This window comes from Ciona intestinalis, chromosome 9, assembly GCF_000224145.3.
Source record: "Ciona intestinalis chromosome 9, KH, whole genome shotgun sequence".
In the NCBI taxonomy this organism is placed as follows: domain Eukaryota; kingdom Metazoa; phylum Chordata; class Ascidiacea; order Phlebobranchia; family Cionidae; genus Ciona; species Ciona intestinalis.
Window position 1 is genome coordinate 1,344,750 of NC_020174.2, and position 20,924 is coordinate 1,365,673.

The 20,924-nt window shown below is 35.9% G+C and overlaps 2 protein-coding genes across 4 annotated transcripts; one reads left to right on the forward strand and one right to left on the reverse strand.

The window, feature by feature from the left end:
* The first annotated feature begins 549 nt into the window (after window positions 1-549).
* LOC100180088 (adhesion G protein-coupled receptor L1) lies at window positions 550-4,081 on the forward strand. Its single transcript, XM_002124552.4, has 9 exons — window positions 550-698; window positions 977-1,195; window positions 1,404-1,544; window positions 1,658-1,724; window positions 1,856-2,098; window positions 2,237-2,329; window positions 2,488-2,640; window positions 2,904-3,445; window positions 3,762-4,081. Exons 1-9 carry the CDS (start codon window positions 631-633, stop codon window positions 3,955-3,957), a joined length of 1,722 nt encoding a protein of 573 aa, XP_002124588.3. The 5' UTR covers window positions 550-630; the 3' UTR covers window positions 3,958-4,081.
* Window positions 4,082-6,718: 2,637 nt separating this feature from the next.
* Window positions 6,719-20,705, reverse strand: LOC100175415. Of its 3 annotated transcripts, none has more exons than XM_026835912.1 (5): window positions 20,424-20,705; window positions 17,358-17,490; window positions 10,503-10,699; window positions 9,377-9,477; window positions 6,719-8,405 (listed from the first exon to the last, which is right to left on the reverse strand). In XM_026835912.1, the coding sequence occupies exons 2-5, from the start codon at window positions 17,377-17,379 to the stop codon at window positions 8,183-8,185; spliced, it is 543 nt and encodes a 180-aa protein (XP_026691713.1). In that variant the 5' UTR covers window positions 17,380-17,490; window positions 20,424-20,705; the 3' UTR covers window positions 6,719-8,182. The 3 variants fall into 3 exon arrangements, with proteins under 3 accessions (XP_026691713.1, XP_018668787.2, XP_002124712.4); XM_018813242.2 differs by lacking the exons at window positions 6,719-8,405; window positions 9,377-9,477; window positions 10,503-10,699 and adding exons at window positions 14,260-14,791; window positions 14,960-15,061; window positions 15,133-15,369; XM_002124676.5 differs by lacking the exons at window positions 6,719-8,405; window positions 9,377-9,477; window positions 10,503-10,699 and adding exons at window positions 14,260-14,794; window positions 14,960-15,061; window positions 15,133-15,369.
* Between the last annotated feature and the right edge of the window lie 219 nt (window positions 20,706-20,924).

Here is a 20,924-nt window from a genome sequence, read left to right on the forward strand (position 1 = left end):
ATTGCTTCAGAATACCTAAAAAACTTGCAAAAAAAGCTGACATAGCCGTTTTTACGCAAAACCACATTTTTAACCGGTAACTTAGACGGGGAAGCCCCAGAGCAACATAGAGATCAAATAAAATCGCTTTTATTGGACAGAATGACGTTAAAACCTTGATTTTTGGGCAGAATATAGACCATCTTCTTAAAAAATACATTACGGTTTTCAAATCAAGTTTGGTAAAAACTTTTAAATGCTATGATGCCTTTTTCAAACGTTATATTGGTGGATAATTCCTTCCTCTTTCAAATAAAACCAACTGTAAGAAATTTTACCTACTATAAACAAAATTATGAACTTTTATGTGAACACCTGTTTCAAAATGCATATTTGCACTACTCGTCCCTAAGGAGTTAACTACAATATTCAGATTGACCGTATAAAAAATCTGGTTTTTCGACTGTTTGAGCCAACAAGACACACATGAATGTTTTAACTCGACAGTAAGCATGAGGTTTTTCGTTACACCATGCAAAATCTCACTTGTGTCATATACCTCACCTGCCACAAAAATACTAGAGCACATAATCATTATGTTTGCCTTCACAGATCTTCGGGCATCATAAATGGGTTATCTTCTGGTTATCAATGATTGGTGAAACAATGACAATATGTTGTCTCATAGCAGCAATTGTAACTTATGCTCAACTGGTTAGGTAAGTGAAGTCTTCAGTTACAACCAACAGCCAATGTGTTGTGCAGTTGGCAATCATGCGTACAATGACACAATACTTGACTAAAAAATTGAGTTTGAAGTTTGTGCAAATGATTTAAAATGGACTTGCTTTATGTACAATTCAACCACCTAAAATTTAAACTTGCAAACATAAGCGCATTGGTCTAATGGTTGTTTCTAACACTAACACAACTTGATTGCTATCATTTATCTTAGTTGGACTTCTCACAGCAATATAATCTTACCTTACTATTACAGCTACCTAAAGTCAGATCGCCCTGCAGTTCATATAAACCTGATGGTGTCGTTGCTTGTATCTCATGTGTGCTTACTCACAAGCCAACTGGCTACAATAACGTCTGGTTTGTCTGGGACAACTGAGTCTAGTTGTGCATGTTCAGCACTCACATACTTCCTACATACATCATTACTAAGCAGCATGGCCTGGATGTTTGTGGAAGGAATTATATTATATAGGTATCAACACTTATTCCATATCACTGGCTCTTGAAAATTTCTAAGCCTTTGTACAATAGAATCAGCCAATCAGGTGTCTAAAATACAACAAACATAGGGTATGTACTAGAAAACACTAAAGGTTTCATGCCACAACCACCAAGCTCATACATAATAATGACCAATTTACAAATAGCAATGTCGATTTACCATCCAGAATTTTGTGCAGAAAGATACTGATAGTCCTTACAAGGGAACCACAAATTATTAGCAAGCGTTATTACATCATTGGATGGGGAGTTCCCTGTTTAATATCAACATTGACTCTGATTGGCCGAACTACACAAAATTTGACCTATCACAACGAGAGGTGAGAACATAACTTCTTTTTAGTAAGAGTACCACAATATTTATAGAAAAAATCAGGATTTTTGTATTTTAAAGCTCTTGATTGCAGTACAATATTTGTATGACATTTTAAAGGTGCTGGTTAACTCTTCAAGATGGTATCATATGGACATTTGCTGGACCAGTGTGTTTTGTTATTGCGGTAAGTTAAATTACTTTATATGTACTTTTTATTTGTGTAAAATATCCATTGTAATATTTAAAACGATGGTATAAAACACACAACTTTTCGGAACAAAATCGTTGTGTTGTAACAAAGCCTATATTTAACAGTTCAACTTCACCATACTTGTTCGAGTATTAATAGTGGCAGCTGCCACACAGCAGAGAAGATTTCTGCGCCAACAAAACAGATATAAACCGACTAACAGCAACCAAATACAACAAAACATACGAACAGTAGCTCGTGGTATCTTCTTTCTTACACCACTATTAGGGTTAAGTTGGGTGCTTGGATTTTTTGCAGCAACAAGTGTTGTTCTGTCCTATGTCTTTGTCTTCACCAATGCTTTCCAGGTGAGAAAAATTCTATGCAGACTTACTGCATTACTAATGATTTCTCGCTCATCTCACATCACAACATTTTTGTAAAACTTATCATTGATTACTAAACTCAATCAATTTGGACAAAAGTTTTATTATCTCCTTATACAGGGTGTGTATCTTCTTCTCTTTTATGTGATACTTAACCCTGAAGTGAAGTGTGCTCTGTTGGAGAGAAAAAGAGCAAGACAAAGAAGCTTTCTGGTCAGTAATTTCTTTAATTCAAGTATAAAAACATGAAATCAGTAATGCAATGTTGTATGCATATCAAGACATGCATGCGTAGTACAACAACATTCCGTAAACCAGAGGAAAGTTAATTTAAAGACTACAGAATGAAATTAAAGCACACTACATTGCAGGCAATCTCTGGATTGGGAAGTGTCAGAACTTCAACTCAGAATACATGGAAGCAAAGATTGTCATTTACATTCCTTAATAAGCTAAGTCTGTCACCTTCAACTTCAGAAAATACATCTCCAGTTTCAAATGAACTAAACACCCAAAACCCAAAAGTAGGTTTAACTGCATACGCATTACTTGATACCACAAATTTACTTAAAAACACTGTGCCATATGTAACCCACATTTACTGTACAGTTATGGTGCAAATTAGTGTAGCATTAAATTTAACTTTATATAAGTTGATAAATATATTTTCATTAATGCAAGAGTGAGTCCTGGAACTGCTGTTAAGGTGATTGTGACAGAGTTTAAGTTTAGGTTCAACTAATCCTCTCTATACTGAAACACCAAACCCAAATTTTTTTTGTTTTAGGAAGTGCAAGACTTCAATGAAGAAAATCTTTCTTCCCGACCCTGCAGTGGAAGGTCTAACTTGAACTTTATCATATCTCCAGCACTTAGAAATCGAGGAAAAATTACTCCAACTCCAGAGCGTTGGTCTGACAATTTAAAAGGGGAAACTAATGAAGCTTTTATGGGTGATTTGGGAAATGATGAATATATAATGTCAAGACAAACAAGTGGCATTGAATTGAAGAAAACAGAAGACCAAGATGATGGCGACTTGTTTGGAAACATGTCAGATGATGGCGGATCCTCTTTAGAAAAGCTGGAAGATACAGAGGAATATGAGCAAGAACTGAGCAATGAAAGAGAGCATGTTAAAGAAGAGATCTCTCATCCTGATTCTGAGTCTTGTGGTTATGCAGATCTAACTGAGACAACAGAAAAATTGGAAATTGTTCAAAACAACAGAATCAAAACAACAGAATCAAAACAACAAGAACACAAACAGAGAATTAAAGTAAAACAAAGAAGAAAATCTGCTCCTGGGGAACTTGTATGTCGATCCAGGTAGAATAACTTTAGTTGATTATATCAATGTAAAAAAAAGAGGGTTATAGCACCCATGCCATTACAGCTGCTGCATTTAAGCTTTAAGTAATTTGTGATGGTTTAAATAGTTAAGTACATGGATGTTGTGGGTTCATTGAACAATATTTACTTTACAATGTTTAAACCCTTGTGTTAAAGACCATCCGCTTCACTTAACAGACTTTCCTTTTTATGTTAAAAGTTCTTAATGCATAGTTGATCATCAGAAAATAGGCAACAGCCTGGGGTAATAGTCTTATTTTATTAAATATAATACATATATTTGTTTATGCAGAGCATGCCATGTGTGCAAGCCACATCGGTTACAACATAAACGAAAGAAAAAAAAGAAAACAGAAATTCGTGCAGCTTGGCCTGAACAAGCGAGCAGTAACAATGATCATTGTGATGTCATGACTAAAATGCCTGTACTGTTACAAAACAATCGACCACAAAGTACGCAATCTAGAGACAGCGGAATCGGGATTTGATCTTTTTAAACATTTTCTCAGTATTACTTTTCTCGTGAATTAAGCACAAATTTAGTGGTAAAGATGTCAAATAATAAACGTACCTGATAGACTTCCTGCAGTAAATACATTTAGCAGAACTAATGAATTGTTGTAGACCACATCTCTTACCTGCAACCATGGGTCCCGGGCTTGTAGATCTTGGCGACTTGTATATACCATATGAAAAGGAGAGGCAAGTCTATATTACTTGTCTTCTATAAATAAAGATTTAAGTTACGAAAAGGCTTAGTTTAAAGACCTCAATTGTTCTATTCTAAGTCTGTCGTATATGTGTTCAGCACAGAATAGCTTTGCATGCTTTTTGAAAAACGCTCATCTATTGTGACGTCAGGCGCCAAATATTTAGCGCCATCCGGCGGTTATAAGTACCTACAAATACGATCGGGTGTAAGGATTTTTTTAAATATTACATTACATACCCAAATTATGCTGTAATGAGCTATTTCAAGTACAAGACTTTAGTTCCTTGATACTTTGGGATCCGCACGTATATGGCATAAAATGCGCGAAAGCACCTGGTGTCCGCACGTGTATGGCATAAAACGCGTAAAAGCAAAGAAACTCGCTCAATCTAAGGTGTGTTGTGTGTGTTATTGCATTTCAAAGCAAACAATCCTATAAAAAAATCATTAGGTGTCACTTGTATATCTCCGTGTGACAGGTTAGCGTCATGTGTTATTAAACAGCAAACTATTTCTATCTTGATGCCGAGCAAAGTCATAGATGGTATTTTTTATGGGGGATGATCGAGATACCACGTATTTGTAACTTTTGTAGGATAATATATTTTTCTCGGTATGGTTTTTAACAACCCAATAGCTATAGCATTGGGTGGGAGGGAAACTGTGGGGTAACTTGTACACATCTGTCTGCAATGGCCCAGCATTGAGCCTGGAATCCGGAAAGTTTTGTTACAATGGAATCGCCTAAACCAATCTGCCATGTCTCCATACAGAAAGTACCAGCGTATAACCAACCGCAGTAAAACAAAGCTAAGTTTGTTACCAAGACAGCTAAACAGCCAAACCAATCACGGCCAACTATCTCTAGTAGACCGTAAACCAATATATAGTTTCCAAAATTACTCTTTTATGAGTTAGGATTACACTTTTCTGTACATTTCCTTGTCAATCTTATAAGAATTCTTAAAAGAAAGTTTCACGAAGAATATTTTTCTAATTTAAGGCTAGAAAAAAATATGTTTTTCGTAAGTTTTCAAAACAAACTGTGTCATCGCCACGCTTGTACATGTGCTGTTCGTTCATCAACAAGTGCAGGGTACGGCCATGATGTCAAGTGTCGTTGGTAGATCATAATCTTGCATTCTGACGTACTTTTTACCTGTTTGTTTACGTGTTTGCTTATTAAATCTGTCAGCGTATATCTAAAGATATGTATCGTACTTAGGGGGGAGATTATATTTCTAAATAAGGGAGAAAGTTCGACTCAAAAATTCTAAGAACATATTGCTAACGCATGGCCGTACGTCACGTTGGTTTTTGCACTAAATATACTAAAAAAACAAACGTATTTGACAAATGTAACAAAACAACGTCTTCAACGTGTCTATTCCATATCTTATCACCAGAGTGCGCTATTGGACAAGTTTTTATTTGCAGGCTGAATTAAACTTCACGATAAACATTTACTTAGGCGATTTTAAATCGAAAAGCCGCTTTTAAATCGACGATAAATAGTAGGATGGAAGACGATTTTTTCAGCACATAATATCCAAATAACAACGGTCTATGGGAGTCGTAGGAATACGGTTTTAAAATTTTTCCAAAGACGCACCCACGTATTCGATTGCGTATCAATACGTCATTGAATCAAAAAAATAAGATGGGGCCTTATTTCTATGACGTATGTTTACAGATCACGAGTGTTGAGATATATCTTTGAAAAGTAAAAACTCCCGCCCACGAGCACTAAACCTTGAAAAAAACTTCGTGAAAACATGCCCTATATAGAATGCCCATGCAGTGTTATGTGACCTAACTAACGGCTTAATTAGGCAACGAAATGAAAGTTATATATATCTAGTAAATCGTTGAGCTTAAGCGTGATAGTAAACACATATCTGGATTTTAGTTGCACCCCTCCAACGCTTTTTTGGAAACTGGATAATAATAAAACAGAACGTACTATGTTATACAACTCTTCGAAAGTAAAACAACAGAAATCAGAGAATCAACAACAAAACTCGTTAAAGACAGGCTCTGGATAAAATGTGTGGAAAACAGCGTCAGTTTAAGGCGTGGCCACTGAACCTGCCATTTCGGTGTTGAGCGTTTTAATTCCAGTTCGCAATTTAATTCCCCTCTTACCAGAAATAACTTGTAGTTCAGCAGTTTTGGTGTAAAAAATCAAGCTCTGGGTATACAACACATACCGCTGTCGAGTGAGACATTTAATGTGCAACCTGACAAAGTCAGGCAAACAAAAACACTGCAGGATTATTGACCGAGTTATTTGATGCGATTCCAAACGATATGTCCCGTTACTGACGCCCGAAACCGATCTCTGACAAAGACAGATCTATCTTTTACATTGTTACATTACAAATTCTCGGTCATTTAATACAAACTTTGGAAAATGACGTCGGCGGTTTTATGACGTCGGATTTATAGAAAATGTCACGTCATAATGACGAAAGACAAAACGAATTGCCAAGATGATAAAGGATGCAAAGACGTTGTTCGGTTTTTCAACGAAACACCAACGAAAATTATCGAAACATCGAGCGAGCTTAATCGATATTACAAATACCACATAATTGGATCATTCTTCTAATGTTCCGATGCGCCTTTTGAGTAATTCACGTTTACACTCGCCTTTATAAAGTTGACATTTAACTGCTGATAGAAAATTCTGCGTTGCAAATTATTTAACCTCTTTCAATCCTGAATTATATAGTTCACAACATTTTCATATTGAATCTTACACTTAAACAATAAAATCTGATCGTTACAACCCACTATAAAGCGACCACACGAGTCTAACCAGCTGATGCACGTTGTACACACGAAGGAAAGAAACGACGCCTTGCAAAGGAGCTTTTAATTATTAGTGTTGCCATAGGCCTAAAGTTTAGTTTACCAGAATAGCGTTCAGATAATTACACTTTAAACCCAGATTAAAATAAATAAAAATGTACGTTTACTTTAGCACATAAATCAAATTTAAAATAAATAGTTTTTTATTTGTCAGTGTGAATTACATTCATGTGTTAAATGCTTCGTTGCAAATTAAACCTGATGTTGCCAGATTAAAACCCACGTAAGCAGTTGATAAACATAAAAAAAAGAAACAAAATGTCGTCGTTTTTGAATTTAATCATTTCACGAAAATACCACACGTAATTCGTGGTAGCATTTTTAAACATTTGAAATTTTAAGGTGACAGCGTTGAAGCGAAGCAAGAGATCTTATCTGTTCGACCTTTCTTTTCCTTTGCCAGAAGTTGCTAAATATAGAACACATGCCTTGCATTTGTTTTGTATTCATCGTGTTGATAATGATCGGTGGTTGAACATGACATGCTGGGAGCTGAGCCTTCTCGGCAATAAGCTCCCGTATTAGAAGGCGCCGCAACGTTAACTCTTAAGATCTCCGGAAAAGCGACGAGACCATGGTACGGCAACTGGAATTTCAGCTTTTTGCAAAACATTTCACAATTGCGATAAGTTATGAAAACTTTATGGAAGCTCAGCCTGCGATAACGAATTAAACAGTTGGTAGCCTTGGTGTTTGTCCCCATTACCTTTATGCCTTTGAACTAACCTGGCCAGTTTTGAACCTAAGCTGTATAACTTTCGTATTCTACACTGCGAGCGTAAATTATATGATAACAGCAAGACTTTTATAGGTATGCGTGACAAAATACAAAAAGGGTATATTGCAATAAATTAAACAACATAAGCACGTATACAAAGATTAACGAAAACAACACAATAAAAACGCCGGACAGCGGGTTCAAAATCTAATATTAAGTTTGTATAAATAAGGGGGAAATTATGTGGTCTATGTTTTAGAGTTAGTATTTTCAAAAAAATGCTCAAAACATCGACAGGTTAACAATTTTTATAAAAAAGCGATTGAAGTGTACGTTATTTTTAAAAAACTTGTTCGCAGTAGCGCTACCACGAGAAAGAAAAGTCCACAAAAACACCAATGTAACAACATCACACACGCCTATGATAATTGAGAAGCAATTTTCGGAGAACTTTGTCGCTTAGATGTTTGTATCGTGACCTCCTTCGTAGATTCCGCATCATTTTAATGAGTTCCGCATCTGGGTTTCGTTTCACGAAATATTTCCCGTTCACGACATCAGAGTACTCCAATGTTGGAGCGATTTCCTTCATTGGTGACATATCCGAGTGGGTTTGTTCATCGTCATTTGTCCTAAACAAATATATAATTTTATTTTATCAAACATTTATGCACAAGGTATATTACAACCGACAAAAAACAGACCCAACGAACATTGTGTTTTGTTGGATATTTTGCCAAAATGGCATCATCAGCCTCTGCAAAGGAAGCAAGATTTTATAAAATGCATGGGAATCAGGGCTAGGTTGGTGGAATTTGTTTCAAGTACATAGTTCTTTTAATTAATTGGGCATAAAAATAAGTGTGACTTTACTGTATTTTCGGTTTAGCAACCACGCGTTTTAACGATTTCTTTCACATTGCGTATTAACGATTATTGTTTAAATTTCTCATATCTTTGTTGTCATATCTACGTCATTTTGTGACGTCATATGGTGACGAACGAAGCAAACAAATGGCAAGATGACATTGCATAATATCGACGTCTGCGAAGTTATATGTTATAATTATTTAGTCTTATTTAGAAAAGGTTAAAAGAAATTCCATCAAGATTTTTGAATTGATAAGATTGTTATAACGATATTACGTGACCATAAGATCGATTGAGGAAATAGTTAGTTTGGTTATTTTGCCGGCGTACGCTAATTCACATCCAGACGGTGACTCATATGAATGAACGGCGTGACTTGCGTGGCCATTGACAAAATGCCAAAGTAATTAGACATTGGCCAATTAGCACCACCTTACGTTAAGGTTATATGTCCGTTGAGAATTTTCAACAGTTTTGTATGAGGTAAATCAAGACTAAAAGTGGTGTTGCCCTGGGTTCCTGACAACCACTTTCAATCCACTTTTAAAAGCCTAAATAAATGAACAGCACCTGGCTCTTGTAAAAACCTTTCGCGCCCACCACATAAACCAGCTCCGGTTAACAGCTGGTTAGAAGTGGCACAACACGATTACTCACCGTCGCATAAGTATTGCGCAACATTATCTTTTTATTTCGCAACATGACTTAAATATGATGTAACATGATGGCTCACCATTGAGAGATGGTTTCGTATATCCGCCGGCATAGTACAATTGTAGAGGCGGCCTCTTTATCAAAGACTCGACAAATACGTGGGAGTATTGCTTCCACTTCCTGTAATAATATTGTTGTTAGGTGTGGACTTCCCCGGACCGTTTCAACTTTAAATGTCTTGTTTTTAATTCTCACAACGTCAAAGCAATGACATAAAGGCGAAAATCCATTCTCATGACGCCTATTCTATTCTATGTGGGTGAGGGTACGTTAAGAACCTGTGATTTAGGCCAGATTTTGCCGATAACCCTATATGACGTTACCCGGAATAAAAGGAAACGATTTTTTAACAAATATTTAAATATTCAAACATTAATAGCATAAGATTATCAAAAGGGTCACGGTCAATGTGTCATTTCGATCGAAACATAAACAATTAATTCTAAAATGACTCATTCGTTTTTTATACGCCGCGTAAAACCGCGATAGATACCGTAACAAACGAATCTGCGTGAGTATCGGTTGCAAGCAACAGCAGCGATCGTATCTTCAATATAGAACTACGTGGTGGCCAGTAGCGCCAAGCACACCGGACGAAAGGCTACATCACCATCGTGCAGTGAGTCACCAACGGAATACTTAGCGCATGAAAAACTAGTTTGGCAGCTATTTTGCAAATAATTGCTCGTTATAATGTATGTAATGAAATTTATTACGCCGATTAAAGGTTGAACTTTTTCCGGTTGTTACAGTTGATTTTTAAAATACACACAGCAGTATCCGGTAATTACAATGCACGGTTAGACGCCCACACCTAAAATAAAGATTACGTTTGTCATTCGCATCGACGTAATTTAATCTAATTTCGTTAGGTACTAAGCATATTTACAAGATTTTCTCTTTTCAAATTTTCCGCCGCATATCTGCGTGTAAGGGTAAACTCGAGAAAGAAATCAAATCTGTGTAATGTTTAAAGTAACGGCATTAAATATAGTTCCGCATAAATGATTTGATCGTGTTTTACTCGAAAACATGCTTAAGCATTTTGGGGTGATGAGATTATGATTATATCTTGCAGAAATGGTTTTAGGGTTATTTGTCTAATTTGTTCACGACATAAAACGTGGTCAAATTTAAGGTCTCACCTCAGCTGCAGCGATTCCATTAGTATTTTCGAAATAGGCACACGGTAGTGCACATAGAACCCCGAATACAACAACCGCATTCAATGTTTTACTAATTGCCATTAGAAAACCTGATGTTACAGATAGAATCGTATTTCTCTTAAGATTTGGGGAAATTTTGTTTTTCGGTCCTTTCAGTTTCGGTTTAAAATTTGGGTCTGAAAAGAAAAATTAAAATTAATGCGTTTACCCGCAAAGAACTTTTATATAACAAGCCATTTTAAAAAAGAGTATGCGGGTAGTACTTGTTTTTATAATGTTGTTCGAACAATCGTAAACATTACGTAATAATATATAGTAGGGTGGGGGAAGATGGAACACTTGTAGCACATAATATATAAATATTCTGATCGTCTTTTGCACAATTAACAATGGTATATGGTGGTCGTAAAGGTACGGTTTTATAGTTATTTTGAGGATTTTTGTTAACTATCGGATGAGTAAAGAAACTAGAATGAAAAGGCGCCCATTTCCCCGTCCTACTCTATTTCAAATCTGTCTTCTTTGTATGTTTTAACCACAAAAGATGATGTCTAATTCAATGATTGTTGTGTTTGCCCAAAACGCCAAATTACAGAAATAAACTATATATAAGCAAAACAACGCTAAAGTGTATGCTTTAAACACTCGATTTCCTAGTAAGTGTTTTTACTTCTTATCCTAAACTTCTGACAGATATAGGGAACATTATCACACATCGCCATCTTGGCAATATGACGTACACAACAACTAAAAGATTAAAAACTTTACTAAGAGCTCACACATTTGATGTCTCATACATCGCGTGTGAAGGAAGCCTATTACTAAATTTGAATGTAGACACTCATGGTAAACCACTGTTTAAACAGACATTTGCTTTGCCGGTGTATATATACCCGTCCCCCCCAACGGCCATCTTTATTTACCAATACGATTTCATCGTTTGGACCGTTCGGAATGCGATTGGAAATACCGGTAAACCAATATAATCTGCCTGTCATTAAACAATAAAATTTCACTTGATATCAGCACAACGTCCTACGTATCCGGAATAAACAGCCCCACACGGATAAGCGAGCGAGAAAAATGAGTCTGAAATTTATACAGTTTTGAGTCCGTTATTATTCGATAAATATCACGTATGTACCATACCATGCTGCGCAAACATTCAATATTTTTTTAAGACGTAAAGACTTCATTTGCTTGCGTGAAATCATTTTCTCCCGCCCATGTTTTAATGTGAAAAATATTTTACATCAATCATAAACATGACGTTGGCAAAATAGGAACGGTTTCCAAATGCACCATCATCGCGTGACGTTGTAGAACGTGTGGCAATAAACGTTTATCATATTATTGAGAGCAAACTCGATTTTTTTATTGTTTACACTCCTTCGAAACTGGAAATGATTTTTAATGGTTGACTAAATGAAGCATCCTAGCGATTAATTTCCGTTGACCTTGGAGGTTATTCTAAAAAAACTAAAATAAATAAAATAATTTATTTCTTATATATATTTAACCGCAAACTCCTGAAGAAAGTATGGCGACCATCAAATCTTTATGAACTGAAGCCACGTTAAACATTTAACTGCGAACGAAGCTATTTTAAAATATATGACTATATATGTTAAACTAAATTTGTAAAATTTCATTAAAAAAAAGGAGAATAATCTTAATTGTTTTTAAATTTTACAGCAAAATGCCTATACGACAAAAGTTTCGTTGTAAAATTGATAATATAAAAACCATCATTTACAAATAAATTCAAAGTTCAAGGTTTTAGGGTTTGGTCGAATATAAATTACATACCATTGTGTCTGCCAGCATATGTGACAAAGAGAGATATGGTTTATAAACATTCAATTTCCGTTTCACACCCCCTTATTCTGTTTGCGTGTTAAATGTCTCATGTAACCCTAGGACTGATCGCTGAGATAAAATCAACTCAATTTTACTGTTCCTCTCTCGTGTGCGTCTGTGTTGACAATCACAGCATGCTGAAACCATGTAACTGTCACGCGTATTTATCGGAACTAGGGACGTGCAAATGTATTCGAAGAATCGGGATTAGAGACCAATTCTCCATTTCGTTTCTTGTCTAAAGCCCACTCCTTATTGCGCCGCTACATCAAAACACCGCAACACCCATCATAGGGAAGGGACTGATTGACACTACGTGCAGATATGGACGTCATGGTTATAGGTTTGCCGAAATCCCCATATATAGGTCACAGCATCACAGGCGGAATTTCCGCCATGAATTCTCGCACGATTATTTCGTCCGCTTGGTGTCTCTATGTTAAAGGGAACACGTAGCAAACAAAGACATGCTCCTTAAACAACTCTAAATGGTAGGTGTATTCTTTCCAACAATCGTGTAATATACAACTGCTATTCTTAGAAATGCTAGTTCTATGAATGCTTAAAGCATATACTGTATGTTTTAGAATGTAGTTATAGTTTACCGGTGTTTAATTCGCTTTTTTACTTGTTTGGAGGGGTGTTATTTATTTATGGCGGGACAAGCACGTTACTGTGCTAGTACACACCTCGTTTCTGTAAGCTTAGAAGTTTTACGTATAATCTAAAGATATTTGTAACTGCAAACGCTGGTTATACGAGGAAATGCAATTTACCGATTTTATGTTAACTTAGCTCTAACGTATGAAGAATGTGTATAAGGGTTGATTATAAAACTTAAAATTAAATAAGCTGAATGTTCATTGAAAAATTAAACGTTAATAACCGAAACATACAAACTAAGTATGTATTTCACCCCGACCAATATATATTAGGATGGAGGAGGATGGAACGTTTTTTTATATTATTTTCTCGTCCAATTTAGTAGTTAACACGGAACAGTCAAAGAATTATAAAACCGTATCCTCACGACTTCCATGGACCGTTGTTAATTGTTTAAAACACGATCCAAATATTTAAATACCCACCCTACTATATATAGTAGGTTTTTATATATGTTTTGTGTACAGAAGAAACGTTTTGTTTGGTGAATCTGCATTCAACAAATACAGCCACATCAGTGTAGGCCGCGCAACAACCGCAAACTTTATATCTGGTGTTTACTTGTATCGGTGTATGGTTAAACATTAACGCGCGTCTCAATATAAACAATCTAGTTTTCATAATAACCAGTTTCGGCTTGTGTAAGTGTTAGAAATAGCAATACGCGGAAGCTAATGCTATGTCATTGCGGCTTAGATAATATATTATTAGCACTATAAATAAACCAAACACACAACCTTTTCAAAAGCTATAAACGCATTGAAAGTTTTCTTGTTTACCTCGCAAAACAATCCTCTTTTGTTTATAGGTCTGAGACTTTTAGGTCTAAATGGTGTATATTTTCCTGTGGAAGCTGTTTATTTGAGAACTGTGTATATAACAACAGTATAATCTTACATTGCTTTTAACAACCGGTATATACTTGATTTATTTATATATTATAGGTATATACAAACAGCAGTAGCAGGAGAACTTTTCCTTCTTAATTGACTTTTTAGGTTGCAATGAATACACATAGCTATATGAACCACGTTTCATATTTATTTTATACGCGCATCATGCAAGTACGGTGTACGGTATATGGAATGTGCAAATTACAACATAGATATAAAACGACCACATATTCACATCAATATGTCAACTATGCATGTGGGGGAGATTTTGCCACACCCACAGTTAAACCAATCACAGCATAATATACTGTATGGTCGACAAATAAAAGCATGTGACTAAAACTACAAAGCAAAGGTAACCTTAGGTCGTTGACCCAACCATTCGGTCACCATTATCTTTGCAGCACCGTTGGTATATAGAAAAGAAGTAACAGTTCATGAGAGATAAATGGTAAAAGCACAGTGTGTTTTTATGCGACCAGTAAGTATGGTCGGGGTTAATTACTTCGTTCGAGGGTAATTAGTTAACTTTGTTGCAGCAGGGGAGCTAAGAAAAAATGCGGCAGTTTGGAGCGTAAAGGGAACAATTTCGTCGCCGAGAAAATTTAAATGCTAGAACAACCGCGTGGGCATGAAAGATTCGTTTTGTTCATAGCATTAAAAATAATCAGCCATTCATAAATGCATTTACGTTGCCGATACTGCGCACTTTTAAGAGCGAATAAATATTGATCCGGAGGAATTCCAGGAGTCCTCTCTGGCATCTTGATTCTGCACCCACTGTTGCACATCCTTCGGCAATGATTTCGCCGCCGCGCGTTTACTCGACGCCGGCCGGTACGTTTTGTGGATCTGCTGCAAAAAATTTAATTTTTCATAGTGCAAAAAGAGCTTTAAAAATACGGACAAATTGTAAATATGAAATTTATTTTTTGAGTGTCAAAGCACAATGCTTATTGTAAAAAAATACCCAAATCTAATTTTTCCTTAGTTATAATAAGTAAATCACTGGATAATTACCGAATAATTGTCTTTGTGACCTCGCTCAACAAGGGGGTTTCATCCGCCAAAATTTCGGATGTTGAGTTCTTTCCAATGACGTAAGAGGCTGTGGGAATTACCCTAAACGAATGGTTGTAAAATCAAAAACTACTCATAGGGCTTAAAATAATACTTCTAGCACTTTGACTTACCGTGATTCTTGTGTTCCGACCGTAACAGGTAACGCCGATGAGCTGGTTATAAATATTACCAGAATGAACAACACGACCAGGAGTTTCGTATGTACGTTGACATTATGTTTACACTTCTCCTGCTTGCTGGCTGAATTATGCAAACTCCGATATACATCACGGCAGAAAGTTTTTAATGGAGACAGTCTAATGCTCATAACACCCGCATACATTTTTAAACAATTGAAACTATTTACCCTAAAAAAAAGCAAACACCATTATTTTTAATATTTAAATTATTTCAATATTTTAAAACTCTTTCTGTCAATATAACCTCACATACATTCTTCTACAAATATTTGGCTAAACATACTTAATCTTTTTCTTTATGCTCTCAGACCATGTGTGTTGCTGTATAAGCACCAGGTGAGTCGATGCTCTGCCACCTGTAGTACCACGCACCAGTATTTAAGGCGCGAAAGTTTATTTTTCTTTTGCCACGCGAATAATGATAACAATCTTCACACGCGTCTTTACACGCTCACGCCAGCCCAAAACGCATTATATTTTAATAGCAACCGCACAGTGCAAGCTAGTACATGCATGACTTGCCTCTGCACCTCAACACGCCGAAACGAGGATGTACGTTGAACGTCCTATCGTTTTTTTTCAGACACAAGCAGGTTTCGTAATCTGACCGGTACGGGACGCCGGCGTTATGACTCATCAAGTAGAGATTAGGACGTCATGTATTTACACACTACCAATGTATTTCTAATTAATCTCAACAATCAACACACAAAGCACTGAATCAATAGTTTGACAATGTAGCTATTACTTACATTTAAGTGCTCTTATATTTATCTTTCCGAATTCTGACACATTTCAATTTAATTTTACTTCTTATTTTATAAAGAAATTTACGACAAAGGGCATTATATTCAGAAAAGATTTGTAAAACAAAAGTATCTTGGTGGTGTTTAAAGAGAGAAATGAACCTAAACAAATTTGGCAAAATAGCGTAAAAGACATATTTCCGCATATACGCCAACGTTTTTATCTGAACGTGTGCTGACAATTACTATGCATATATTCCGGCAACGATTTACCTACTATCAAGGTCCACCAGCTCTGCCCTAATATATCAAAACTGCAACATGTAATTGGAAGTTATGATGACGACAACCAAAATCACTATTATGCGAATTTGTATAAACAGCAGTGAAATATTATGCGCTTGACGAGCTTTAGACTTTGCACCTCTGTCTTCTTTAGCCGGTAAACGGAGATAGTCTTTTTCAGCGAATCTTTCGTGACGTTCTTATCTAACTTATATTCCACCATAACAAACCTACCATGGATCTACAATCATGTAATTCATAACCTGTTCGTGACCCTTTTAATGATGGATATAGATGGTTACCGGTTGTTACTTTGAACAACTATTACCTCGCCGATTAAGATCAAGGCGTGACGTTGTGGTTTTATCAAAGTAACATGCGTGACGTGAACTTGCTATACACGCTACCCCGGCCCCCATTTTGCTCTGTATTTTATAGGATAAACACGATAACGATAGTCGCCATGCCCACATATAATGCAGGCATATACATTATATAACGGACACGAAAGGCTAACAACCGTGATTCACGGGTTCACGGTTATATAAGTACTTTATCTGTGTTTCTAGAAAACATAATTGTACTTATATCATGACATGTAATTTGTACCACAGAGCTAAACTACGTGCACGATCATCCCCACAAAGATAAAATTTGTTTAGGCAACAAGGATAGGTGCGTCTTATATAATTTACCTGCAACAATATTTTGCGGTGTTTTGTATTTACAGTTACAACTTTTAGTTATATAACACGTTCTCGTAACTTTTTACTTTTCCAGAAAAAATTTACGTAACATAATAAATTAGACGTTCCAAAAAATGGATTGTAGAGTATAATTTTCACGATACTAGACAGGTCAGCGTTTTCCTATAAATGTTTACTTTCTCATGGTTTTATACTAAGGATCTAAATTTGTATCGTAAATTTAATTTCACACTCGTGTGGATGTAATAATTTTGAAATTTAGTCCGTGAGAACCGTTCCCTGGACACAATAGAACAAAAATAGCTCTAAATAAGATCTAACGTCATATAACCCTCTCTTTCAAAAAAGATATATGATTTAAAACTTCGGTGCAAATCCAATGAATAGCAGCTTTGTCCAATAACAGTTAATGTCTTACGTGTTTCTGGCAGCTGAATCATAATCAACAGGTGCAGGCGGAGACTTCCTGTTTCCAAAACAGGATCGAATCATCCTTTCCCACAAGCCAGTTACCTCCGGAAGCATATTGATCCATAAGGAGCCAGACATCACTTGCAAAATAAATGAATCATTTTAAAAGTATTAAAGTCATCTGTGTATTTGTCATTCCCGATTTGCATTTACACAAGATTAACCTATTACTTGCAAAATAAATGAATCATATAAAAGGTTACGACGTGGGTTATATATTAATCCTCTCTCGTTTGCATTTCACATATTTAATATGACGACAGCGTGTTACTGTTTGTAAGATTAAAGACTTTTAATACGACTTTACAGAAAAGTAAACCAAGAAAGGCCGCTCGATAGCAAACAAAATACCTTGGTAAATCTAATATTAAGTCTTGTTTCTGTAGGCCGAAGTTGATGAGCAGACGTGTTATGAGATAAGGCAGATTTTAATTCAGTTAATTTCCGCTTGGGTTAATATACACGGGGCGAGGACCACATAGAACGCGGGGTTAGCTTTCCAGATTTAAACGTGACCTTGCCCAATTAAAATCGCCATTAAAATAGAACAATATGGTGTATTCAGTAAAATGGGTGTTCTGTTTATGTATGGCGTGATTTATACGGGCGGCAGGAGCGTAAAATTTGATGTGCTACATTGACTAAAAAATTCGTGTCGTGACTGGAATGTATGTGGATGGAAATCTTGTGGGTGCGTTGCTGTTAAAGAAATCACGCTGGTAGTTTTTGAACACCCAAGTGGATAATAAGCGGAAATTAAATAATAAAATAGTTAAAATGTACCTTCAAGTATCGGAATATCGTATTCTTTTGTTACGCACCTTTCTGCATGGACAAGTTATAAACGTTCGCGCTATCGAATTTGCATATATTACAGAATTATTCGCATGTTTAGTTACCAAGAACTCATAGTTGTAGTTTTACGAATTGACTCTAACAGTGGCGAAATAATTTTTCGTTATTCTTCGCGATTTACTATAACGCACCCTGACGAAGAATTGAACATTGAAGTTTTATAAGAAGAGGAATCTTAACAAAAATAAAATGATTACCGGTTTCATTTCATGTTTAATGATTCAGGTGTCAACTTTTTGAATACCCTATAGTGTAAGGGCCATTTGCACTAGCAGTTTCTGCACGTATTCATATCATGCGGGTTTTGGGAACTATAAGCAAACAATTGCGTTGTGGGAATCCGGATTTTGTTTGAACAGATTTTAATCCTAGATTAGTTTGGTGGAAACTTTAAAAATTCTCAGAAACTGCGGAAGTTTAATCCCCTTGTTGTCATCCAGCATTCGACGGACGACCTTTTAAACTCAAAGTTCGTGCCTTTCCCACATGCATTACCAGTTTGTCTCGCACGTTTCCATGTGTTTATAACGACGGTGGCTTTCGGGTGGTATTATCTGTAAGCAAACTGTTTCCGTAATTTTTCGAAAAAAAACTAGGATCCACACGTTTAAAAAGTTTATAAAAGGTTCTAACATACAAAAAATCCACTTATTAAAAACAAATTCAATAACCTATCAAATAAGCTGTATAATATGCGTTAAAGTTGGCGATGAAATGAAGCATATAACCGACGCAAAGTTCAATACGCATTTATATACATTCCAATTAATTAAAACGAATTTGACATTTTCTCTTGTCAGAGCGAACGTGAGCCTTAATATCGAGTAATCCGCGTTTCGTAGAATTCAGGTGTGCATAAACACCACAGAAATACCAAACGTACATGCTTCGAGTTCAAGAAACTAAAGTTTCGGGGAAATGAAAGATAACTCTTCGTGAAATCCCATGTATTTTTGTTACGGGGGTTGGCACGGCTTACTAGAGATATCTTCCCATAGAGTTATATCAATATCTATAAATATCTTATACAGTAGGGTGGGGGAAGATGGGACACCTTTAAACTGTATTTTCTTGTTCCGTTTATCAGTAAACAAAGAACATTCAAAGAATTATAAAACTATATCCCCACGACTCCTACAGACACGATTAGGATACTTGGATATTATGTACTAAAGGTGTCCCATCTTTCCCCACTCCACTATACAACTTTGGATAACCATGGCAATGCTATATGTTTGTCTCCGGCAAGGGGTGGGCAATATAATGATCAGCCAAACATACATTTGGGTGGGGAAAGATGGCACACTTTTTTATTCTATGTTCACTTTTCATGTGGTAGTAAACAAATAACATTCGATGAGTTATAAAACCGCGTATCCTTACGACTCCCATAGACCGTTGTTAATTGTTTAAAACACAATCAGGACATTTGAATATTGTATTCTAAAGTTGCCCCGTCTCCCACCACTATATGAAACAACTGAAAAGTGAACAAATACACAACGTCTGTCTTGTGGTATAAGAGCATGCTTATGTTGACAATAAGCATTGAGTGTATCAATACACTGCGCTTGTCTGGTGTAAAAGCATACACCCTCATTATAACTTAACGCTGGGCATATTTGTATCAAAATTATAGAAACATTACACGTATTTAAACAATAGCATTAATTCTTTGCTATGAGTAAAGAATGATTTCTTGGAATAGCGCGTTACGTTCTTTATCGAAAAATCCCTTTTCAAACCGAATCAAATGTTCAATTTAGTTAAGTAGCCACAGAATAAATCAGCGTAAATTAAAAAGCCTATGTTTTATTTATCATATAGGAGCGTCTATATATCCTTTAATTCATACTCTCTCGTGATTGCATGTCTGTAATCTTTGATGTGACAACGCCTTTTGATCAATCGAACAAGGATAACAATATAAAATTATAGTGGCGAAAACTGATCTATAATTTGACAAATTGTGAACGCATATGATACTTCAACAATTGCATATACAATGTCTCAAATATTGCATAATCATTTCTGGTGGCAGTAAATTGGCATGTTTATGTATAAAACCTTCCAAACTACGACTGACAGCAATTTGGTAATTCCAAAACGCTACTTTTAACTTAAACAACATGTACATATTTAGTATAATTTTACTTACCATTTACGTTTGGATGTGCTTTCCAGTTTCGTCGTCTTCATACTACAGATTATTAGCCACAAAACCTATAACTGGATACGGCAGTCATGTAACTAGCTGTGACTCTTTAAACAGTTGCATTACTCGTACGTTGCTACTTCGACGAAAGGGCAGAAGCGCTTGCAGGTAATCAACGAAAATGTTGGGTTGAATGTTTAATTGGGCGTGACGTCCAGGTTTTATTTAAGCCGTGTGAGTGGTATGTGAATTTCATACTCACACTACCGCTTCATTTAAAGTGTTTTCTTTTAGAGGTATATCGAATGAATTTCGCACATTGAGTATAATAGTAGCATTTTACACACCAGAAACGCATGGTATATATCCTCACACTTTAAGCTTACTGTCGATGCAGAACATGCGTGTCTTCTTTTACACTAGGCATACATGATGTGAGCATACAACATTTTTTATCATCGAGTTATAACATGTGCGTCGTCTTATACACCAAATATTAGTATG